Here is a 25,633-nt window from a genome sequence, read left to right as displayed (position 1 = left end):
CCCCTTTACTGTGGCTCCCATAGAAAGGCATTATTTTAAGTCGTCTCGGTGACAGCTTAACTATTTTCCGAAAGGGCTCGGCTTTCCGCTGCTGCAGACTAGACTTGAGCTTTGGTTTTCAGTTTAGAAAAAAAATATGAAGTAAACATCAAACCAGAGTCCCTTGGCAATAATCCCACTGTGCTGTCTATAACACTCAGTGGCTACATGTAAAAACCGACTGTAAAAAGCAATGAGGTGATGGGCGTTTCATAATGTTTTAACACACAAACGTGCGTGTTATTAAGTAGGTGTGAGTGTGATTTCTTTAAGAGAAAAACTACTTACTGGACACAATACTGTTCCTAGCATGTGTTACCAACCTCTGATGTGACTTCACATCCCTGTGTCTGGACTCTTAGTCATTGGCTTTAAAATAATCTCACCCCTACCAAAAAAAAAAATGATTGCAAGGGAATGTGCAGAGGATTTTATGCATCACGTTAAAAAAATGTTTCTCCGGGGTGGCAATGCATAGTTCAAGGAGAAAAGTGAGCTAAAGTTCAGATGACAATTTATTTCCACGATTATAAAAACGCAGCATATATGAGCACATTCCGTGGCTGCCCCTATCCGGGCTGTAATTTCTACCAGATTTTGGAATCTTTCTGAGATTTCTTATACTCCCGCCAGTGGGGCCCAGCAACCAAAGTCACTTTATTCCTTGTGATTTATGGGACTGTTTCTTTTCATTTCAACAAAGAACCACGCCACAAGCACAGAGAACGAACATCTAACCGTCTGGTCACACTAAAAAAGGAGGACTTGTAAGTTATTTGTTGGCCAAAGGCTTTGTGCCTGTGTACCCGGATGCACACCCACCAGTGACTGTGTTCCACCATGCAGAGCTGCACGCCGGCTAGCAGAGATTCCTCAGCTGGGGTGTGCGGAGCTGGCCGTCTGTGGCAAGCTGGCTGGTCACATGGTGCTGGCGCCTTCCCAGGGTTCAGCTTCTAAATGGTTATTTGATTAGTTGATTTATATTTACACACCATTGAGCTCAACGTCCAGAATTCTTGCAGTGTTGGGCCCTGTCTATGATATGTATTAGCTAGAATAATTAACCAGCTTCCTGTAGTACCGTTATTCAGATTCTGCCAGTGAATGTATTGCTGGTGAAACTAGAGTCTAGCAAACCAAGGTGCCAAGGGAGCCCGTCCACACAGTCCTGCCCAGGCCCCTTTCTCTGACCCGGCCCCTGTCCTCCTCTGCCATCCCTCGAGCGGTTAGTACCATCCAACGCTAGGTTGCTGCAGCTCCTGGCTGATGAATGATGGGCCCTCTTGTTTCTGATTGGTTGTTTTGCGGAGAAGTGACGCGCTCTCATTCGTTGTCACGACAGGAGTTCGAGTCTGGACTACTATGAAATCAAGTCAAACAGCTCCCTGGGGAGATACGACAGCATCGGCCCTCCCTTTAATTGCACATTTAAGGTAAGGCAACGTTTTCAAGGGATGGGTCAAAATCCTTCCCTTTGCTAGGCCCAGGGATCAATAGGGGGCTCTTAAATTAGCCAGGGCCCTGCCTGGGGGCTGGCACCTGACACAAGGGGGCCTGGCCTGGCACACACCGCGTCGAGATCAGGGGAGCCCTGGCAGAGCTTTGGGCCACCTCTCACAAGGGCTGCGTGTTCCTAGGCCAGAGCCGTTGGTACATGACCTCAATTGCTTCTTGCGGCTCGCGAGGTCTGTCATCGCCGGAAGACGTGAGAAGCAAAGATCTGGCAGGGTAAAGCCTCTATCCTGGAGGAAGCTGTGGCTACTTCCCTGTGGAAATGAGTTCTCCCTAACCCAACGGCCCCTCTTCACACCAGCCCTCCTGGCACCACGCTGCTTTTGGGGCAGACTTTCCACGCGCTGGAATAAGAATTCGGGTTTGCTAAAGGCCAGTGGTTTGGAAAGCCTGCTCCCCACTCGTCCCAGCACGCTTCTGCTCCCCCCCCCCCCCCCCCGCCAGGCTTCAGAATCCAATCTCCATCCCGAGCCGCAACATCTGCAGGGCTGTTTGTAGCATGGTAGCGCTGTCGGCCCAAGGCGGGCGCCTCACTGCCATGGGCTGTGTAGACACCTTCTGTGCTACAATGACCGTCTGCAATGTGGGAAGAATAGCACTTCCCTACCTGTTGGGGGCGCTACAAGGACAGTCCATTAGCGGTGACCAGACATCATGGTAATGAGGGCCAGATAAGGCCCTAAAAGAGAGAGATGATAGATTTTACTACCAACACACCCTCAGTAAAACAACCGATTGCCTCACCTGATAAAAAACATAGTGTCCCAATTTAGGTCCATCTCACAACAAAAACCCACCAATTATCCCTGAGCAAAGAGCTTGCAACTGACAACTTGCTCTTTCTCACCTAGTACAAAAAGGTCACACTCCTCGAATGCTGATTCCCTGTGTTAAAACAATCTCCTTTCCGTGTTACAGCTGCACAATCTGGGGTTCTTTCCTGTCGACGGCGTGACTATCAAAATCACAATCCCAGTAGCCACAAGAGGAGGGAATCGCCTTCTGCTGCTGACTGATTTCATTGTGGATCAGGTAGCAGTTCTGATGACTTCCACTTTTGGAATGGTTCGAGGCGCTGCCATTTGAAATATTTCCTTTATCAAGTCTCTTATCAGCGCTACTTTGGGCTTCCCAAATGCTTAACCATTTCCACTCAGTCCATGGGGATTCACAGTAGGCAGCGAGATGAGGCTATTTACCTCCGTCCCATATATAGCCAGGGGACATACTTTCATGTGCTCTAGAAAGTTGGTAGATGCTGTTAGATTCATATCCTGGTAGCAGGTAATTATTTTCCTGCTGTCAATTCACCTTGAGTGTTAATAGTCATCTTCTCGCTTACATGACCCAATTATTTAATTCTTTGGCTCTTCTGTACACTCATGGACTTCTTCCTTCCACGTTCATTTGGCTGGGAAAGTGGAAAGTGGTAGCAAGCCACAGGTCTAATCCGCACCTTGCAAGAACTAAACCTCCCACTAGCATTTAATAACTTCCTGCAGGTCTTGAAATAATTATGCTTTGACTGAGACATCTACTGGAATCTGAATGACCTCAAAGTGGTGAGAGAGTTTGTGGCAGTTCATTGGGGACCTTGTGTATAATATTCCCTCTGCAATGGAGCACGTTTCACAGGCGCTCTACGAAAAGACAGCCTTGTCTCAGAGACGGTGTGTCAGTGGATATTTTAGCTTCAATACTTCTTTCTACAGTCACAGCCCCGGCATGCTTGCCCTACCACACACTGGACAGAGTTCTGATGATGTCCCAGTCGGTGGGAGGTATTACTGATATAGAACATATGCTCTTGGGAGGGCACAAATTTGTCCTCCACTCTGGGACTATGCCCCCCACCCCCACCCCCGGGATGAATTTCCTTAGTAGAAAAGAAAAAATATTCCGTGATCCTCGAGAAACTTGTGAAATTGAATTCAAAGCTACTTGTGAATCAAGCTCTCCCAAAGGGCTTACTCAGAGCTGGTTCATTTCAGTGCGATTGTCTCCAGCAATGGAACAGCTCCTGGAAATAACTCTGAACTAGACAGGGTTGAGGAGAGCTGTTAACCTTTTAATTAACCTTTTAATTAAAAATATATTAAATGTGTTAATTAAAAATGAATTGCTAGTAGTGAAAGCCACCTGCTGTCCATTATAGCTTGGGTTTCAGATGCTCCTTCTTAACTTCTGATTTCAGGGCTAAGCTTTCCATGCCTGAAGGTCTGTAACATTTGGGTAGCTAATGTGCTAAGAGGCTTGTTCTGTGGCCACCACTGACCATGTGTTGTTGTTTTCATACAGTAGCTGTAATTAGAGAATAAGTTTGCGTCCATGTTCAGATGTGAATGGATAACAGTAAAACTCTGGACTCATTGAGAGAGAACTTTTCCATGCTTTATTGTTCTAGACACGTTAGATTAGAGGAGAGGGTCTAGATAGAGAACCCAGCCTTCTGTGACACTTGTCACAGACCCATCCCTGGACTCTGTATAGTGGAAGAGCAAAAATAAAACTGACCTGAATATGGAAAGTCGGGGGGGGGGGTTGTTTAGTTCCTTTGGGTCAGTTTTAACATGAATTTCTTTATGTTTAACTGAATTTCTTTTGCCCATTGAAGGAAAACACGACGTGTAATATCTGGGGAAACAACACTGATTACAGAAGGACACCCGCTGAGGAGGACCTTTCCCGTAACCTACAACTGGTAAGCCATACTCATAGACTCATAGATTTTAAGGTCAGAAGGGACCATTATGATCATCTAGTCTGACCTCCCGCATGATGCAGGCCACAAAATCTGACCCACCCACTCCTGGAATAATTCTCTCCCTTGACTCAGCTGTTGAAGTCCCCAAATCATGATTTAAAGACTTCAAGTTGCAGAGAATCCTCCAGCAAGCGACCCCTGCCCCATGCTGCGGAGGAAGGCGAAAAACCTCCAGGGTCTCTGCCAATCTACCCTGGAGGAAAATTCCTTCCCGACCCCAAATATGGGCTTTTCCCAACTCTCTTGTCTGGGATCTGTCTCCAAAGCACTCCCGCTCTGTCTTTGCGATTGATACATGTCTCCAAAGATAGCGTGACCCTTGGGCTGAATGAGCGGAAGGGAGAGGGTGATCCTGTATGCACACAAGTTCTGGGGAAGGCCTCCTGGCTGTGAGAATTGTGCGCTGTGTAGTTGGCCAGGGTCAGTGTCTCCGTTAAGGCCGCCCATTATTCAGGAGGTCAATGTCCAGTCCACCCACAGACCTTGTCTCTCCCCTTCGGAGGCACGTGCCAAAAGCATCACATTGCTGGGCTGCTGGATCAGGTGCAGTTCGTGAAAGCCGTTTTGATGGTGACGAAACGACTCTTTCCAGGGGTTAGAGATGGGCTCAAACAGAAAACGCCAATCTGGGTCCCAAACCCCCCACTGCCTGCAGGCTTTGGTTCAGCCCATTGTACAAATCGGAACCGTCCATGGGCTCCATCTTGTCTTCCCCATCAGATGGGAGCTCCTCATTCTCTCCTCCTTCCAGACCCTTCACGGCCCTGCGCTAGCCTACATCTCTGCTCTCAGCTTTCTCCTCCTCCCTGTCAGTGCCCTGTTGTAGCACTGCTCAGCTCCATGTAATCCATTGCCTCCTCACCTCGCTCTTTAGGGTTTGTCCACTTAAGGGAGGGATCTCGTTTGTTCCGTATAGTGAAGGGCAAGTTGAACCTGATCCACCGCTCCTTGAAACTGGCGACATTCCCATTCGCTTCAATGAGAGCAGGCCCCAGGCCCTTTATCGACAAATAACAAACGGCGTGTTTTGTACCGCACCTGGCACAACAGGGCCCCAATCCTGAATGGGGCTGTTACCCGCCCAAAATTCTCCGTTACATATTCTAGGGGCACCCACCTTTACCCAGTTCCTAGGGCTCAGGGCGTAACGTTCTGCGGGTTTGCAACACCTTTTACCAGTGAAAAGTAATATCTTTATCCTCTATTTATTAACAATTACCAAGCACAATCCACATGCTAAGCATACAATGCCATGCTCGCCAATCCTGATCAGGCAGGCGGACTTTCCCTGTTGGCCAGGCAAGGTCAGTCTCGTCTGGATTCTGGTTGCTGCACGTCACGGTCGTGCAGAGGATTCTTAGCAGCTTTGATCTTAGACTGAGCCTTGGAGATGAGATCTTCTTCTTCTTCTTCCAGGTCTTTCCCTCTTCCTTCTCTGCTGGTCTCCTTCTTGGACCCCAGTTTATATAGTGAAACTTGAGTTCCGCTTAGCTGTACCTTAACAAATCATTGTACTAAAATTTTACTAACCAATCCTAACATAGTGTAACAAAATTCTCTAACCTAATCATACCCCACCACCTTAATTAATTTACACCTAGCAAAACGTATTATGTAACAGACCGAAACAATCAAAGAACCAGGCAGAGAGCATACAGACAGACAAGACAGAAGTGGGGACCATAAAGATAAAACAATAAAGAAATGAGGATTTCACAACCACAACTATTGAGAAGTGGTTTCTTGCCAGACAGATGCTGTCAAACTAAGTTTTCTTTAACCATGTTAAGATCTGTTTCTTTATCTGGTGATGGTGGGTGCTATTAGGACGGGGTCTCCTTCTTACCAGCCCGATATTACATTGTTTTAATGTCATTTAGATGGAATGTGAGGATGTGACTTCCTGCTTCTTAGCTAATGGCTGCTGCTCTCCTAATCGGCCTTAGGCCTTACAATATGGCTACAGGGCACGGCCTTATCCCTACAGGGCCTTTGGAGCCTGTGGCAATACATAGAATCAAATAATAATAATGAGACAGTAAAATTCAGAGTCTGGGTCAGATTTCACCCCTCCCTCTTCCCCGCACTGAATCCGAGACTGTTCACATCCAGGATTATGGCACAAACCCAGGCTCTCAATGCTGCTCTTTGATTTCAGCATTTTGGTTCTTGCTTATGACCAAAAAATATTTCTGCCTCCCTTTTTCTCCCGGAGCATGAAACGAGCCAATCAGAGCTGGGCTGCAGTGTCTTTTCATTCGTACCAATGAGGCGGGGGGAGGAATTAGTTTAATTATGCACTATCCAGAAAGAGACGGGAAGCCCGGCCCACATGTGAAGGTAACATCAGTGACATGCAAACATCTGCTTTTTCAGAACCACAGTAACTCGGACGTCGTGTCCATTGACTGTAATGTGAAATTAGCATCCAACGAAGAAATCAACTTTCACTTACGTGGCAATCTGTGGCTGGAGTCACTGAAAGCAGTAAGTACGGCAGCCGGAGTCGTGCCACGGCTGCCGTCAAACAGAAAGAGCCTGACGGTGAAGCGTTACAGGGCAAACAGGCTGGTTTTCTCCCGAGCACAGACGCGTGCGTTTTGATTCTCGCATTCACAGATGATTTATTCAGCTGCAATTAACCCTCCATCCTAACCCGCAATCTCCGGAGGCAGCTCACCACGGAGAATGTAATTCTGAGCCTTACACGGCCCGTTTCTCCTTCCAAGTGCTTTGCCATCGTTACCTAATTAACCCAACACCCCTGTGAGGTGGGTAGAGGCTGAGGTCTAGGGCTAACCTTATGGCTGGTGTGAACTGGCCCAACTCTCTGACGTTAGTAGAGATTCCCCTTCTCACCCAGGTCTGAATTTGTCCCATGGAGACGAGGGGTCACTGATGTCAATAAAGCTCTGCTGATCTACACCAGCGGCCGGGCCGGCCCCAGGCCACGTAGGGAGGATAAGAACTGAGAGCTAGCGCAGGGGTTACAGCCCAGTTCTTCCTATGCCCCACCCATCTCCCTCGTTCTGTGATGCCCACTTGGGGAGGAGGAGCAGCTAATATTCATTCCCCATGATGCAGCAGATAAATGGAGGTGATGCCAGATCCCATTTGCTTCACCTTCAGTCTAGCCGCTGGGCTCATCAGCAAGGGCAACTTGGACAGCCAGATGGGTCCCTAGCCCAACATTACAGCCCCTCACGTTAACCGGCAGGGTCCAGCCTCACTGGGACGTGCCATGGGGCCTGTGAACCTGTCTCGGGGAATGTGAACTGGGGCATTTTCTATGGGTTGGCTTCTAGGCAGCTGCTGAGCATTTGGACTGTGTCTGACGAACAGTACAACTGCCTGCAGTTGGGTCAGCAATGAGCTACAGGGCCTTGCACCGCAACAGCTCCAGCTGGGACCCAGCGGGGCTCATAATGACCAAAAGCTGTTGCCATTTGATGGCCATTCAGTGGCCTGTATTACAGGTTTGGTGGTCTCAGGCCATGTCCCAGTGGACGGTGCCCACCCCACAAGACCCCCTTGCATTGCAGCTGCCCCGTGGGAACGTCGCCTGACCTGGCTCAATGTTACATTCTAGGCTCACGCCGGGCCTGGGGCCGATTCTCACCATTGTTCTGTCTCTGCAGCTGAAGTTCAGGTCACTGAAGCTCACGACGAACGCAGCTCTGCAGCGACGGTTTCGCAGCCCCTTCATCTTTCGGGAAGAGGACCCCAGTCGCCAGGTGAGCTGCTGGACTATATTCCCCAACGATGGGAGCGCAGACGTTTGCATTAGAAGGGAGGGGATGGAGAAAGCCCTAAGGGGGGCTGGACTGCATCTGGCTACTGTGGAAAAGAAATCAGAGCAACTCCAGCCCAGCCGGGTGGGCAAGCTGGCCGGAGAGAGCTGGTGATTCAGAATGAGGCGGATTCGGGTGCCACCTCTCCCTAGCCCTCAACCTGCACAATCGCAGCTCGGAAGCCGACGGGGCTCTCAGCTACCGGGATGAAATCAGGGGAAGCTGCAGCCAGAGCTGCCACCGCCCCGGAGCTGAGACTGGCCACTGATTTCACAGTGCCCAGGACAGACTGCCTGAGCTTTCCCATCCCCCAGATCAGCAGAGGAGGAAGCTGGGGGAGAGGCGAGTTACACACACTCCCATGCACACGGGCCCACCCGTCCGACCCCAGGGATTGGAGAAAGGGGAGAATTAAGGCCTGGGAAAGCCCCTCAGGTGCTCAGATACTGAGGAGTGTCGTACAAAACAGAAAAGAAAAGAACGTTGCAGCCAGGTCCGAGTCCAGTGTATCCGCCGGAATCCCTCGGTTTATTTAGCCGCTTACAGGCTGCGAGCGCACGTGGGGGTTTTAGGTATTTTCTTTGATTTTGTCGGTTTGCGCTTGAGCTGACGTTTTTCAGGCACTTCGCGAATGGCTTTTGTCGGAACCAGCTCTCCTCCGCTCTGCTCTCCAGGCGTCAGGGCAGGCTGGTTTCTCTGAGTTATTTGGGGATCTCCACATGCCCCTGGAGCCCAAATGCACTGGTGTCTCTAGGACACAGTGGCTGGTGGCACCGAACAATAATGCCAAGGGGCAAAACGTTTTTAAAAATCAACTAGAGACCAACTGGATCCAGTGCCGCGCCCCAGAAGACCCAGGGGTCTGGCAGAGGGGAAGCGATGTGGCCAGCAGCAGCGGCGATCAGTTCACGCGTGACACCGCGCGGGTCCGTCTACGCTGCAGTTAGCGATGTGATTGCAGCCCAGGCTGTAGAGCAGTGAAGGCTCAGTGGCATGTTCAAGGCCGCCCGGATCCCTGGGCTCACGCTCGCATGGCTGCCGTGTCGTCACTGCGGGTTTCAGGCAGGCCCACTAGATTAAAGCTGTCGTGGGTATGCTGGCCACAGCTGCCATCGCCCCTTTATTGGCAGCGCAAATGTACCCTCAGAGATGGGGGGAGGTGCAACAAAGGACTCCACATAGTCCAGGCGAGGCCGCCTGAAGCCACTGGGTCATGCGGTGTATCCTAAAAGCTGCCCATTAGGGCCTCTTCCAAGAGGGAGTTCCACAGACAAGCACCCTTGGTGGAGGACACCCAGTCCCCAGCCTGGCACTGCCAGGTAGGGCAGAGGGCCCAGAGCGATGGGCAGAGGAAGCGGGGCAACGAAGTGGCCTCCAGAGAGACTGTTCTGTTAAAAGGGGCTTTATCCAACCAGCTGTCGTGGGGCGGCTGGTTTGTACTGGCTGAACTGCGTCTCCGGGGCTGAATGGCTGGGGAGCGCGGGAATTCCCTGATCGCTAGGCTCAGGGCCTCGTCTGCTGCCTTCAGCGAGCTTTGGATCAGCCCCACAGTTCCAGCAGCAGACACCAGACATTGCTGCTCCCACCAGGCCCAGAGCTACAGCAGGGCTGGCTGGGAGGCTCTGTGCCAGGTTCCCAGGAGATGGAATCTCTCAGTGGCTCCTCAGCAGGGACAGGCAGTGGGGCTGGATGATCCACGCTAGCCTCCGGAGGGTCCATGCGCTCTGTCAGCCTTCAGAGCTGCCCTTCCCTCAGCGGTTGGCAGCAGCAGCATTGCCATGTGCCTGCCCACAGGGCAAACTCCAGTATGGCCGACTCTCATGATTTCATTGCAGCTCTCGCAGCATTTGGTGGTTTTCTTAAACCTCCAGCTCCCGGAGTCCTGTGATTCCGTGAGAATCTCAGCTGTCATTGAGCAAAACAAAGTAGGTGTCAGGCCCTCGTGGTCACAGAGCAAAGCTTGAAAATGTGGCCGAAAGGAGTATTTTCACACGTGACCCCTCTCCCCATGGGGTTTGTGTGCCGACGTGTCTGAGGCAGAGCCAGCCAAGCCAGACTCCTGCTCCCACCAGGTCACCTTGTTCCCAGCTGGGCCCAGAGAGAATGGAGCGCTGCTGCCCTCTGCTGGCTGCAGGCTTCATCTTCTAGCCAGTAGCCCTGCCAGCCATCCTGGGCTGCTACATGCCCTGCAAAGGGCCTAGAGAGATGTCTGTCCACCGCAGGCAAGTCCATTGTTAGCCTGAGCCTCACTGCCTGCAGACACCCACATTCTAGCACCCGCAGCCAAGTGACAGCAAGAAATGGTTAGTCGGTCTTTACAATCTAAGGCAGGTGAAAAAACTGTGTTTTATTGCATTCGGTTTCAGGCCATTTCCCGTTGAGTACCATAGTCCCCTTTCCGTAGGGCCCTACGCAGGGCAGATACAGCCTGACAGAGCAGTGTGCCTGTTCCCAGGCCTGAGCCCCTGCCATCCTGTCACTTCCTAACCGCTGCCTCGAAAGCGCTGGATTGATGTGCATTTGAGATGAAATCCTAGGGATTCCAGCTGTCTGCACCCACCCGCCAATGCAAAGCCCTGGTGTCCATGGGCAAAGCTGCAGTGTGCACCAGTGACTGGCCGGTGCAAGGTCTGGCGGACCAGAGCGCTAGGCTAGGGGCTGGCACCAGTAAGCTACTCTGCCGGCTGAAATCCGGGCACGTGCCAGGCGCAGAGAAGGCCTAAAAGTTGCTTGCAGGGGGGGGGTAGAATTGGGGGGAGGGAGGGAAGCACTCTGCAAACCCAAGTACGTTCATCTCCCACGGCTTCCTATTGCAGATAACGTTTGAAATCTCCAAGCAAGAGGAGTCCCAGGTCCCGATCTGGATCATCCTAGGCAGCACGCTCGGAGGGCTCCTGCTACTCGCGCTCCTTGTCCTGGCTCTATGGAAGGTAAGGCCGGTCCCCACAGCAGAGCTCATTTTCCAGCCGGCACTCGGGGCGGACACGCCTCGCGTGGTTGGGTCAAGCTGACGCCGTTTCCCTGCATGGTCACTATTCCTTTGTCATCGACCCATCGACATTAAGGCCAGAAGGGACCGTTGTGACCTCTGACCTCCGGCATGACGGACCATAGAACTTCCCCCGCCTCCTTCTTTCCCTTGATTCCATTTCCTTTGGTGAAGTTGCTGTAGCCTCTGCCTTCTCCCCAGAGCCAGGACCCAGCCCCACCCCACGCCCTCGGGCTCTGTGTAGCCCCCTCCACAGCACGCCTGGGTTTGATAACTAAAACACCCTCCGCTGGAAGTCAAGGGACTCCTCCAGGAGGGACAAGCCTCAGCTGCAACTTGAGTTCCCAATATGACCCCAAACCTTCAACCAGCCTGCAACCCACGCTGCTCGGATGGCTTGGAAATGGTCACGGTCAGGCTTGATGCCCGGTGCCCTGGAAGGGAGATGAGGAAGCCCCCAGTGCCCTCCACACTCTCCTTGTCCCCTTTCTTGCCTGTTTGTGGTGGAGGCGAAGAGAACAGCCCGCTCCCCAGCCCAGCTTCAGTCTCACCTCTGAGCACTGATTGGGTTCCTCACCTCCCACTTGAGCTTCTGGGGCTGGGAGCAGGGGAACAGCCATGTTCGAGGGACAGGGTCACGCAGAATGCCAGTGCTGGGTAGAGAGAGAGGAGCAGAGAGGCTGGTCCCTGGCTGCCAGGATTTGGTCTGATAAACATTATCAAACTGGCAATGCAAAAAGCAGCATGGGTGTGGAGTGAGACCAAACTCTCTGGAGGTCAGTGCCAGCTTCAGGGGATCAGTGCCAGCTTTGCTCACAGCTGGGCAGACCGTTAAATACTCCCAGGCGAAGTGAATTGTACAGCCGGACACTGGCCATGGGGAAGACGAAGGGCCCCTCGCCTGTCATGCCCAGGAAACCGATCACATGGGATATTCCAGGGAAAGGTGACAAAGGCCCAAGGTCCCTGATGTTGTGCCCTGGAGATGAAGTCCCTTCCTGAGCCCGTTTTAGGGATGGGTTTAACCTTGTCGTCTCAGAGCTTGCACGGTACCTTGCAGTTGCTCTTACCAGCAAATCTTTGATAAACCTACACCAAGTTTTGTCCACAACTAGGGCATGACTGACTAGATTGCACTTCCCAAGAGGGCCCTTCTCAGGCAGGTAAGATTGCTGGTTCAACAGACGGGGTGCGGGCAGGCAGGTTTTGCTGCTCATTGTCAAGCCGGAGCAGGGGGTACGGGCAGGCAGAGCACATCCAGCCCTGGCATTTACCGTTTACGTGTAAACATTTCAAAAGAGCAGCCATTTGGGCTTGCGGCTCGACCCATGAAAAGACATCGACGCCCAACGCCACATCCTGGGCGCTCTTGCCCTTCGAGCACCTACCGCGAGTGTTCTTGCTTTGTCTGAAAACCTTTGAACACGGGAGGTGCTTCTTTTCCACCCCGGGGTACAAACCAGGCTTCCCAGCAGCAGTGAATAAACAGAGATTCTTTTTTTTAAGCTTCAGAGAAATCCCACAAGAATTTCTCACTCTAAAGCAGCGAGACTCAGATGGAGGCTCAGGAGCCGCAAGTGGTTCTTTAATGTGTCTCCTGCGGCTCTTTGCAGCACCGGATATTAAAACACTGCGTGATTTAATTATTAACCAATCAGGAAGCTTTTACTGTGTTATTAACCAATTGTAGACAACTTGGTCAGTCATTTTGCTGTGAGAATAATCTATACAGTGAAAGCTGCGTTATCCCGCACTTTATCAACCGGAAAGCTCTATTAACCGGCATTTCTGATCTCTCCCAATACAAATCTTCCATCTAGCAACCGGGACTAGTGTACTGCCCAGGAGGTTATGCAATTGCACATTCTGCACTCCTCTTCTATACGAAAGAGGCAGAGGACAAGTCAGCAAGCTGATATCAGGGATTTATTCAAAAAGCAGCTTCCAGGGTGTGTCATAGGGTCATTACAGATTCAGCCCAATCTCCTCCACCTTCTCCATCTACAATGATAATTGATGTTGATAATGATGACCCTGAGGCACTGCAAGACCCTGAAGTGCCTTCTGAATCATCAAAGATTAAATTATGTTCAGTACAGTTTTAGTGTTAAGTGTATTTTCAGTGACCTGGGTGTACGCCACGCGCGGCCCATAGTGATAGGTAGTGTCCTAAAATAACCTACTGTATAGAAAACTTTACCTGTCTACACCTAAGTGCTTCAAGAAATCAACCACTTTGTAGTGCAGTACTACTACTGGATTGGTGAATATCTATATACTGTACTGGATTTTATACTTTATTCATTTGATTGTATTCTAATTCTTTGGAAATTGGTATTCCATTGGTTAACCGGCATCACTCATTCTCCCAACATGCCGGATAACAAAACTTTTCCTGTATATAGTAAATGAAACAGTGAATTCACACTCCTATGGCTCTTTTGGGTAATGTGGATCATTAATTTGGCTCCTGAATTACTGAGATCTGGGTATCACTGCTCTAACGGAACAGGAACACTCAGGTTCCACACCATATTTTGTAAAAAGCACATTTACTGATCAACTAACACATTAAAACCAAATGATGAAAAACTAAAAACTCTCTGCCATGAGTGCAGGGGACTAGATGACCTCTCAAGGTCCCTTCCAGTCCTGCGATTCTATGATTCTACTCTTTGCCATTGATACTTCTGGCTGAGTCACCTTGGCCAGATGAGTCAGTTTCACTTCCTGCCTTTCAAACACCAGCAGGTGCTGCAAGGTTTCAAGGAAATTGAAATGCAAGCCATTTGAAAAGTTTTTCACTGGATTTTTCTTTATAATGTCAAACACATTTTTGTCAAATTAAATTTTCCAAACCCTTTTTATTGTCAAAAAATGTAAATGTGGGCCCTTCACTGCCTGACAATATCCCTTTAAAAGAAACGCACTTCAACATAATCAGCTGAAGTAATGGTCGGTTGTTGTTGTTTTTTTTTGTCTTTTCTTTAATTCCTACAGCTTGGATTTTTTAAAAGTGCCAGTCGCAAGAGAGATACAGAACAGGAGCAGAATGCCAAAGTTTTAGAATGAGGCTTCCCCAGCGAGGGCCTGTGAAGCTCATCTATCTATCATCCTGTTCCTATTCATTTACAGCTTACGGAGTATATGTCTGTCTTGATGCTGAGGGATGTGGGTGTGGAACTCCGTTTGCATCGAGATGAGAATACACCCCTTTGTGTGAAATTATCTAAATAAAACCGATTCGCTGGCTATATGCCACAGGAGCACAAGCATCAAAAGGTACTTCAAACTGGTTTTAAATAGCTCTGTTTTGCCTAGTCAGAGGCAGCTATGCAAATCTGAGAGAGAGAGAGCGAACTAAGGGCAATAACAGAATAGGGGTGGTCATTATGATTAATGTTTTCATGCTGGGGATTGCAAGTTTAATGAAATGCTACAGCTCTAAAAAACAAGCCAGTCAGATTAATTGTGAGAGCTGTGAGATTAGGGTGAAATCTCAGGAGATTTACAGTAGCTAATTTTCATGCCTGAGTTGTATAAAATCCCACTGATTAATTGCACCTCCTGTTCTTGAACTTCTTAATCGGCATTATGGGTGGGATTTGAGAGACGTTCTAGCTAAAAGGCATAGAAAGTCTATTTCCCAACTGTTAAGCTGTAGCAACAGTAAACCTGCATTTATTGTTTGTTCATTTAAATGGCCTCACACTCTGTGAGTAATGTGTGTTCAAAATGTAGTGTTCAAAAATCGTTTGAGGGGATGGCCCTTGTGCAGAGCACTCCTTTGCTGCTGCTACTGCTACTAAACAGTACTTCTGAGATACCTCATATTAAAGGGTAACATTTGGATTATTCAAACTAGGCGGACTTGTCAGTAAAATGCCACATGTGAATTCTCCAAGTGCATGATTTGCCTGAGGAAATAAGATTTCTCCAGTGAGGAAGAAAGAGACAAAAAATCCTGTCCAGATAGTAAACAGATCAATTGAACAAATTACACATTTGTTAAATTCATGTTGTGCATCAAAATTTAATAATGCAGGGTTCAGTGGAGCGCCCGTTGAAGCAAAGCGGAGCTGGCTCAGGCCAATACAAAGCCACAGATCCCCAAGTGTTTTACATTTTCTGAGTGGAGAGTTTAATACAGAGATTTTAATTTGCTTTCTTTTTAATGCACTGAATACAATTAATAGCAAATTAAAGCACCTTAATGCAAAACTTCAGTGTCCAGCTGTATATACTTATTCTGAAAATATTTACCTGTTTAAACACAAAAGAACATCAAAAAACCAGTTTGAAGTGTTTTCTACAAACTGTGCAATTTCAAAGAGTATACGTGCAACAGGAATCCAAACATGTATTATAATTGTATATACTTTGTGTAATGCAGAGATGATCAGTGCTGTTTGACAAAAATCTTTTCTTTTGCATAATATAATTATTTATGCTAATATTAACTTTATGACTGAAAAGAAAGAAAGCAGACGTCACCCGATGTGTAATAAAGTCTGTTAAATACTGTTTGAGTATTTTTTAAGGATAAAAAATACAGTATTTTTAAAAATTCATAGTTTCAACTACCATTCTGTGCCAAACCATTTTCACCAATTATCATCTAGAATTGGATTGAATTGTTCACATGCCTTTAGAAGAGAGTGGAAAAAGGGACTATGATTATACTATTTCTGCCTTTATTTATTTTGACAATAAATATATTTTCCAGGACGACTATATACAAGCCTTCTTTTAAAGGGACACTGTCAGGTTAAAAAAACTAAATGCTTACGCTTGCAGCATGAGTATCCCATTGTGGGCCCATCCATACACACGTTGCAGGATCATCTCCTTTGGTCCTTATCGTTGTGTTAAACCTTTCGATTATTTAAACTGAAAAACAAATCTAATTGACTTTTTCTGTTTCTGCTTTTCTTGCGTTTTGCATTTCTCAGCTTGAGCAAAGGAAGGTCTAGTCAGTTTCATTATTTCTAGTTAATTTTACTTTCATGTTTTCCTGCACTAGCCCAAGCAGGGGCTAGTAATGGGGATGCAACTGCTTCAGGGAGTTGTTTATTTACATTTGTTTCCATTAGCGATTTTAAACAAAGAATGGGACTAGCTATGATAGTTTTAGGCTTTGTGAATGATTAGCATGGGGGTGCCTGTTTTACAAAACTAAATGGAGATTTTTGACCTGACGTTGTCCCTTTAATTCAATATTATATTGGGAGTAGCATATGTTTCCCACCACAAGAGTGCATTTTCTTATTGAGCTGGCTTAACTAAAATCTTGGCCATTGTACAGAGGTTTTTTTCCCCTTTTATGAGTAATCAGTTTTCAGAAATCTTGCAAAATAATCTTGTTGAAAGTATTTAAATGGAAGGCTGCATAAAGAACACTGAAGTCATCAATTCATCCTCACACGACCTCTCTCTTTGACCAACATCAAAACCAACAAAAAAAAACCCCAAACCCAACAACAAAAAACAAACAAACCACCACACATTGTTCAGCAGCTTGTTCATTTCAGATGTTGGTGATGAGAAAATTAATTTTCTTTTTCAAATCCAAAACTTTAGCTTATCATTAGCATTTTCCCCGTATTTTAAATAACTTCAATATACACGAAATAGAAAATACCTCAAGGTCAAAATTCACTGGGGCCTGATTTTGCACCATTGAAGTCAACTGGTGCTTTGCCACTTCCTTCGGTGGGCACAGAATAAGACCAATAGTGAATAAGCAACAGTGTAAATAAAATACCCAGTATTGCTGTAGGGTCTTTCCACTGACAACCAAACGGATGAAACGTAGCGACTTCGTATTAATTCTGTTCCTTAAAACAAAAGAAAATGATTGCCCAATCAATTCTTGTTTATACTATACTAATAATGGAAAAATAAAAGCTTTTATCATGTATTCCACCAGTCTCATCAAGAACAAAAACAGCACTACCATCTTCATCGGGATTGCGAGGCGTCTGGCCTCGTTCTGAGATGCATCTGACGTTCACATTGCTCGTGTACATAGGAAACGTTCCGCTGGCAAGTGCTAGTTACATGATTAGCACGTTTCCCATTTGATAGACGTGCTTTGCCAACACTTGTCACTGCTGTATAATATGCAAACAATGTGCTTGTACACAGGGTATGTAAATATGCTTCCAAATGTGCAGCTCTACTTTGTAACACTGAACTGCTGGGAAATACAATCTGAAGATTTGTGTACATGGTCTTAGTGTTCAGCTTCGCCTATTTATTTGTTCATGTTTTCTTCTGTCGTGACGCTGCTGAAATCAGCCAGGATCGGGTTGTCCCTGCAATGTTAGCAAATAGAATTTGGTTTCACACCGCACCGTTCATTCTCAGAAGCACATGGAATGAATGAGTTACGGTTCACAGACCAGTGGTGGAGACAAGCATAGTGAATGCAGCAACAGCTCATAACCGTTGTACCTCAAGGCCCCAGTTCTCTGGGCTGTGGGAGCAGGAACACAGAAGGGGCGTCTAAAGGGCGTGGTTGTTTTTTGCATTGTCCTCAGGATACGTTAGATCAGCCTTAATGCTGCTCTAACCTACACTTCACTGCAGAGGCACCCATGGGACTGCGGCATCAGCTCAGAGTACCTGGAGCACAATGCCGTTCCAGCAGTGCACCTCGCCAAGAAAGCCCCTTTGCTAACAGACGAGATCTGCTGCTTTTACTGCCTTTTTAAGCTATTGGAGCAGCATGAATGGGCTGGGGGCGAGTGCATAGGTCCCTGGCAGCCTGTTTTACGAAGGGTTAGGCATGTTGGCCAAGATCAGAGGGACCCAGGCCAAAAAAGTGAAGCCCCAGCTCCAAACTGCCCCATGGAGTTGGCTTTGGGCTTAGGACTAGCTGTGAGCTTTCCAAAAAAGCACCATAGCTGTTTAAAACTGCCCCCTGCAACTGGGAAGACGGGCTTTGGCTCCGCCACGACCCTCTTCAGCTCCAGTAGTATTGACCGAAACCGTCACTAGCTGAGAGACGTGTACGGTCAGGCCTGAAACCAATCAGACCCGTTGGATCTCTTTGACCTGAATTTACTCAGCCTGATAAAAGTTTCCTCTCACTAATTCCTTTGACGCCAGATTTACACCCCTCCCAGTTGGAGCAGAATCTGTATCTGTGGATGTTAATCCTTTACCATTCACTCTGTCACTGGCTGTTAAAGAGCCAAAGCTGCCGAACCTTTTGAGAGAACATGGGCCTCTGCTTGACATTTTTATAGCATTTTGCTCTAGCCCATTTTTATGTTGCTAATGTGCAGTACTTAGCAACTCTGGGAGCATGCGCCACTGTTTAATATGCTGCTACATTGCTCTTAAACATTAACGAATAATCATCTGTGAGGGAGATGATGCTTTCAGATGTATGTTTAGAGACATCGCCACAAGGACTTCACACACACAATGCTCAGACTAACATGACTGTCCATGTGCACCCCACTAAGCCCTGTTTTGGTGATCTAGGGTCTTAGCCCAGCTGGTTCAATGTCGTATCTGAGCACCTGCCACCAGCGCATTGCCGACCACATGGCCAGGCTCAGGGCGCGCGGGCAGGCGCTGCTGGCAATGTGGTCTCTTTTGTTACTAAAAGCCCAAACACACAGCTCGCAACTAGTTACATTCAAGTGGCTGACTGGGGCAAATGCTGCATGTACTTGTAACCCAAGACAGCATTAATTAATCCCCCGCAAAAGTAACACACCCGCTGGCCCCCTGCCCGCCTCCAGCACCTCTCGCTCAAGCACTTGTGTAATCGGGGGCCGGTAATGACGCTGGCGGTAGCTGTGACACCATACCAGAGGTAGGCGCTGTCAGGCACCGCCTCACAGCCACTGTCCCCCGCCCCATAACAGGAGGCCGCGGTTGCTGTGACCTAATGCAGCAGGGTAACATGCGTCACACCGTACAGCAACCATAAAGCAAGGGTTACGGGCCTTGAAAAAAACAAGTGTGTGCGCATAAAATACAGCCGCGTGCCATAGCATCTGGATCGGGCCAAACGCAGCCTGGAACCAGAGCCCGGCCCGTGCAGCCAGGCTTATGCCAAGCTTGGCGGCACACAAACCCCTTTGGGGCAGCTAGACCCTGGCCCCCACCCCTTCCTCCTGAGGCCCTGCCTCACCCCACCCCACCCACCTGAGCCCCAAGCTCCTCCCCACCCCAGCTGCCCTGAACCCAGGCCACCAGCCGGCCTGCCCCAGCAATGCTGCCCGCCCCAACCCCCAGGCCAGTCCGAGCTGTCCCAGGCCCTGGGCCCAAGCCCCAGGCCAACCCGAGTCACCTCAGCCTTGGGCCATACCAGGCCCTGAGCTCCAGGCCACTGTCTGGACTGAGCACCCTCCAGTTTCAGGAAAGAGGGGGTGCAAGGGCAGGGGCCTTGGGGTAGAGCAGGGGCCGGCAACCTTTCAGAAGTGGTGTGCCGAGGCTTCAGTTATTCACGCTGATTTAAGGTTTCGTGTGCCAGTCAGACATGTTAACGTTTTTAGGTCTCTTTCTATAAGTCTATAATATATAAACGATTGTTGTATGTAAAGTAAATAAGGTTTTTAAAATGTTTAAGAAGCTTCATTTAAAATTAAATTAAAATGCAGCGCCCCCCCGCCCGCGGACCGGTGGCCAGGACCCGAGCAGTGTGAGTGCCACTGAAAATCAGCTCGCATGCCGCCTTTGGCACGCGTGCCATAGGGTGCTTACCCCTGGGGTAGAGCATGGCTGGGCCATAGCCTGGGTTGGGGAGGCTTCGCTTGCCCTGGCCTTTGCTACCCACCGCCCCTGCAAGCAAAGCCGCTTGCCACACCCCCAGCACGGCAGTGCATGGCCAGCGCCTTCCTGGCATGGGGCTTTTTTGAATTCACGCACCTGCATCGTTAGCATGCGGAACGAGCCAAGCCCCAACAGGCCAGCGGCTGGCACAATGTTTGCAATTGACTAACAGACCATTAGGCCAGGGCTCCACGCGCTCTCCCCACCCCCGCGCCTCTCCCCTGCCCTGGGGCTAATGTTGTAATCCGAGTAGAGTCAATGGGTCCCACTTTTAACACAGGCTCTCGCCATGTGTCAGCACTGGGCTGCATAGCGGTGGAAAAAACCCTCCAGCACTAGGGCTTGTCTACACAGGGCCTTGGCTACACTGCAATTACACACCCACCGCTGGCCTGTGCCAGCTGCCCAGGCTGGCGCTAAGGGGCTCATTGATTGTCGTGTAGCCAGAGCTCTGGGCCCTCCCTGCCCCGGGCTCCAGGCCGAGCCTGACCATCTACACCACACAAACAGGCCTAGGCGGCAAGTGTAGCCAGCCCCTGGGTGCATTGCAAGCTGGGCTCACCACGCACAGCAAGTCTGTGCACAAGCCCCTTGGGGCACTGCAGTGGTTGGGTTGGGTGGCACATGCCAGCGAGGCAGGTTTGTGAACTCACTTGCCCTTAGCTAGTGTGAGACCGGGGGGGTGGGGGTGGAAGCGGGGGGCGGGGTCCGCATTGTCCTCACTCCTCTCCCCTTCCCCCCAGAGCCTCCTGCATGCCCCAAAACAGCTGATTGCGGGGAGGGTGCTGCTTGGCAGTGCTGCCAGTGGGTGGGAGGCGCTGGGACCATGGGAGAGGGGGCTGCTGACATATTACTGTGGCTCTTTGGCAACGTACATTGGTAAATTCTGGCTCCTTCTCCGACTCAGGTTGGCCACCCCTGTGCTAGGTGCACCCGAAAGTCTGGGGCTCGGGACCCATTCCACTCCCCCTTCCTTGGCTAGCGAAACTACGGTGGTGTTGCAGTAACCACAGCATCTCAACGCCGGGGTAGGAGGGAGGCAGATGTGCCCCTTGTGCCCCCTTTGCATCTCTCCACCCTGTAATCTTGCCCTCTTCTCGCTGCCCATGCCGTCAGTTCAGCTAGTGCCCCTTTTCTTCCCTGTCTCTCTCTTCCTCGGCCCCCTCCCACAGGGCATGGGGACGCAGCCGAGGCCAGTACAACACCCCCGAGAGCAGCTGAAAGGTAGAGGCAGCCAACCGGGCAGGAGAAGGGCTTGGGTGACTGCAAGCGACACAGCAGCGCACAGAGGGCCGGGCCTGGCCACCAGCTTCCCTAGCATTTGATGGAAAGCAAAACAAATGAACTACCCCCTCTCCTGGCCCTCCCAGCGAGAGCGGCCCAGGCCAAGGAAATAAACCACCCCGAAAATGCTGCGGGGGGCCCCTTCGCTGAAGGTGGCGCTGAATGAGAGTGGTTTTTATCTAAGCCTGGCCGGGAAGGTGGGCGCTCAGCAATGCAGTCGCTGGGGAGGGCACGGCTGGATGCTGCGTATCAGATCTACCCCCAGCTTTGTACTCAGCCAGTCGGTGAGCCCTCCTCCATGCTGACTACTCGCCCCCCGCTTTAAGGGCAGCCAGGCCACCTTCAGCAGCTGCTAATGGTGCCAACCCCCACTCAGTCACATTTCGGCTGAGCTGGGGCAAAGCCTGGCTGCGAGAAATGCTCCCAGGATTCTTTGCACATTTTAATTTAAGCGTCTAATAAAACAGTTGATTTGGGGGGGGTGGAAACAACCACACACACACCCTGCTGTGATACTGGCACTTCAACTATTCCAGTACCGGGAACTCGAAAGCAAAACAGTCTCTCAACAGCAGTGAAGCTGGGGTCACGGCTTTTCCCTGGCTGAGTCGAGCCGTGGGGGTAGCAAACGAGCAGCAATGAAGTCTCCCATTTGAAAAAGGTTGTTTGGGGAACGGTTTTCTTTAACTATTACCTTACCCTGAAATGTATTTCTGCAGCTTAGCTGGATTTAGCCTTGTGCGTGTTTTCTTTAGAAATGCCCGTTTTTCACAATACCGCGTTTATTAAGGGGTAATAGTGCCACACGCTGGTGGCTACTGGCACAAGGCCAAAGCTCTTATGTTTGACAGTCCCCAGGGTGTGCCGTGTGGGAGCAGAATACAAACCCTCGTGTTTCTTAAGGCTTAGTCATAGTGGTGATTTTAAGAACGTCAACATTTCTATCCATCCAAATCCAAGCTTTCACTTGCAGAAGATATTTAACCCAAGTAATATGGATTCACAGCCCTCATCTGAAAACTGGGGCCTTAGTTATGGACAGAAGTTGCCAGAGTTTAGAATACAGCAGCTTAGTTAAACCAGTCCAAAATACAATGTAGACACCCTTACTTCAGTTGTAGAATGGCTTATTGCAGGTTAGCTTACACTTCCTCCTAGTCAATTTAAGAGGCACACACCACCGTTTGGAGTGGCTTAGCAGATTTTAAATCTCACTTTTCGTTAAGTCTTTTCAGCTTTGCAAGTAGAGGTGCCCTGTGTTGAAACTAAGAGGCAGTATTAGCCATGACAGAAAAGCGATGAACGTGGGCCCCAGGTCTACAATCTGCAGCAGCATGTAGCTGACTCCCCTCTCAGGGCCTTCCTCATGTAATAGCTGTAATGGGCTGTGGCGCCGGAAGAGGTGCTCGGTGAGTACGTGTAAATGGCACAGGATCGGACTCAATAGGAACTATCAAAACAATGAGCCGAAACTGTTGATCCAAAATTTTATGTTTCCTAAAAACAAAATGCATTCATTTCTTATTAAAAAAATTCCTTTTCCCCAAATAATTTTTTTCCTGAGCTGTCACTCCTTAAAAAGGAACATAAGGAGGGATAGCTCAGTGGTTTGAGCATTGGCCTCCTCAACCCAGGGTTGTGAGTTCAATCCTTGAGGGGGCCACTTAGGGATCTGGGGCAAAATTGGTCCTGCTAGTGAAGACAGGGGGCTGGAGTCGATGATCTTTCAGGGTCCCTTCCAGTTCTATGAGATAGGTATATCTCCATATAAAATTTTGTTTTATCCACCAACACTAGAAATGTGAGTCCCAAATCATCAATAGGCCTATCACAAGCTGTACTATTTTACAAGCACGATTAAATTAAAGGAACAGTCAGAACTATGCACAATAGAATGACGCCATCATTAGAACAATCAATCCTAGCGAATTGTTGGATTGCTGCAATACAATCAATCTCTCTCCCCCCTTAGGAAGAGTGGCTGGGAAGAAGTATTGCTGACCCCTCGTGTTCAGGCCCATCCAAAAATTGTCAGATTGGATTAAAAATAAGATGATATATATACACACACACATACTACATTTGGAATTCTTTCCATTGCCTTCTACTGTTTGGGCCTTTAAGATGCACACAGGTCACCTTTTCTTCACAACCATGAAGGTTAGAAACTTACCTTTATTAAAAATATGAAAGCTGAGATTATGTGACAATCACATGCCTCCATGAACTGAGACTTTAAAAAGCATTTAATAGCGTAAGACACAATAAAGTTGCAAGAGCTGGCAACACTAGGTAGGGCTCTAGTCAACAGCTATGAGGATCAGCAGCTCAGACCCACAGTCCTAAACTCAGCTGACCCAACACTAAGAGCATGGTGGTTGTGAAAGATCAGAGATGTGTATCTGTCCCAGCTCTGTTGCACTCCCGCTCATCATGCACAAGTATTTTGGGGGAGCCGTCTTTCTCCATTGGTATCTGAGGAGTTGAGTGGATGGCACTCTCCAAATGACATCCAGGAGACTTCAGTGAATACGTCCAAGAGTTTGCCTGATATCTGCACCCCCTCCGGTTGACTGACAGGCTTAGCAGCAGCATTGTGAAAGCTTGTATCTCTGTCACACAAACTCTCTAAACACAGAAACATTTTTAATCAAACCTAACTACTACAGCCCTTCACTCGCTCACTTTCCGAGAACAAATGTAGAACTCCTTTTCCGGGTGAAAGGAATGTATACAGGAACTCAGTGTGGATTTTTATAAAGACCATACACAGTCTACATAAAGCCAAATGAGAAAAAATAAGTGCCTCAAAATGTTCCCCAAAATCGCTTTAAAAATAAATGTCTAGAGTAGAATGCCTCCTGGATGCCTCTGTGTCAGTCATGCCTACAGCACCCTTTGGCCAACATTCCTGATGCTGTCGGTTAGTATCTAATAAACCACCAACAATTTGGCTAAGTCTGAGGGACAGCTTTGAGTAGTTTCAGTGTGCATCTTCTGCCTGTAGTATCTCCCCAAACCAAACAGCTGTTGGTACTTTCAATGAAACCCCAATAGAAGACCCCAGGTAGGTAAAGTTAGTACACCACAGGTGGTAATATAATTAATACATAAGTCACTGTCAAACCGAAATCAAATTAAGGGTCTAACTGATCCACACAAAGGCATTGCTGCCTCTGCAATCTGGGGCAGCGATATAGTTTAAAAGGCGACTGCCTCCATGACCTTTCATAGCAAGGAGAGCTTGGAGGCTTTGTATAAAATACAGCAGTAACTTCTCCTTCCCTGTTCCCCACATGGTAGGATTGCATAGCTTTAATTTATAGAACAGCCAATCATGCCCTCAGTTACAGCTATGTAAACCCACTGACCGTAAGTTTTAGACCCCGATGGTTGACTCCAGCTAGAAATGGGGTATTTCACTCTGCTCATCGGTGCAGGGATATAGGATCAACATTCAGAGCGAAAACAATGCCCAGTGGAATTAATAAAACCTGGTCACAATTTTGTCCTTATGGCCAAGCCCTGTGGGGTCCTTCCAAAGACAAAACTTTGACCCAACAAAGGATGATAAGGCTCGGGACTCAGCTAAGAAAGTACAAAGGAAGACAGAAGCTGGGAATGGGCGACAGGGGATGGATCACTTGATGATTCCCTGTTCTGTTCATTCCCTCCGGGGCACCTGGCATTGGCCACTGTCGGAAGACCGGATACTGGGCTAGATGGACCATTGGTCTGACCCAGTCTGGCCGTTCTTAGGTTGTTATGACAGACTCTCAACAAGGCACTAGCTGGACTACTAATGACAGATTTTCTTTGTAGGGGGGGTGCAAGGAGGTGGCTTTTTTTTTTTCTTCATACAAATCCAAAACATTAACAATAGCAAAGCCACAATGGCAAAACCAGGTAACTCTCTCCACCAAAGGCATCTCATGTGAAGCTAAGTGGGCCTGATTCTGTAACAGCTTTCAGATCCCCCTGAAGGCAACATTAGTTGAAATCAGTTAACACTTCATATGACCATCACCACCACCAAGACCTAGGGCTGCAACCAAAAGGACTGTCTTGTGAACCGAGTATGGCATCAGGAGTCAAGAACTCCACTATAGACTTGCCATGTTAGACCTTGGGCAAGTCACTTTGTGCCTTACTCAAAGCCCGATGATGTCAACAGGAATCATTTCATTGATTTCAGAGGACTTTAGCTTAGACCCTTCAACACTGTGCATCAATACACCAGTCTATAAAATAGGGCTAATAACACACATTCATTTTTATACAGTGCTTGGAGAGCCACATGAGCTATATAGATGTTAAGTAGTATTGTTGCTCTTGGATAATGGCATATTTTCTCTGCAGCTTTCCACATACTGAAGTCATGGGTGAAGGACCCTAGAATAGGAAGGATGCAATGGAACCAAAGGTGGAAATTAGCAGAACACAAATTGCGAACTGAAATAC

General features: G+C 48.7%; 1 protein-coding gene across 8 annotated transcripts in view; it reads left to right on the top strand.

Moving 5' to 3' along the window:
- The window catches only part of ITGA11 (integrin subunit alpha 11), a 156,654-nt gene extending 139,572 nt beyond the window's left edge, over positions 1-17,082 (top strand). For 3 of the 8 annotated variants that reach the window (XM_026648389.2, XM_026648391.2, XM_026648397.2), the window contains 7 exons: positions 1,382-1,472; positions 2,470-2,583; positions 4,166-4,252; positions 6,692-6,802; positions 7,954-8,049; positions 10,923-11,036; positions 14,231-17,076. In XM_026648389.2, the coding sequence (XP_026504174.1) occupies positions 1,382-1,472; positions 2,470-2,583; positions 4,166-4,252; positions 6,692-6,802; positions 7,954-8,049; positions 10,923-11,036; positions 14,231-14,332 (715 nt within the window). In that variant the 3' untranslated portion in view covers positions 14,333-17,076. Of the gene's footprint in view, positions 1-1,381; positions 1,473-2,469; positions 2,584-4,165; positions 4,253-6,691; positions 6,803-7,953; positions 8,050-10,922; positions 11,037-12,210; positions 12,259-14,095 lie in introns of all 8 variants that reach the window. The other 5 variants (XM_026648390.2, XM_026648394.2, XM_026648396.2 and 2 more) reach the window with 5 other exon arrangements.
- Positions 17,083-25,633: the final 8,551 nt, after the last annotated feature.

The sequence above is a fragment of the Terrapene carolina genome, unplaced genomic scaffold (genome assembly GCF_002925995.2).
Source record: "Terrapene carolina triunguis isolate 2854851 unplaced genomic scaffold, T_m_triunguis-2.0 Scaffold67, whole genome shotgun sequence".
Lineage (NCBI taxonomy): Eukaryota > Metazoa > Chordata > Testudines > Emydidae > Terrapene > Terrapene triunguis.
Note: the sequence above shows the minus strand (reverse complement) of the source record. Positions and strands in the feature narration are given on the sequence as shown.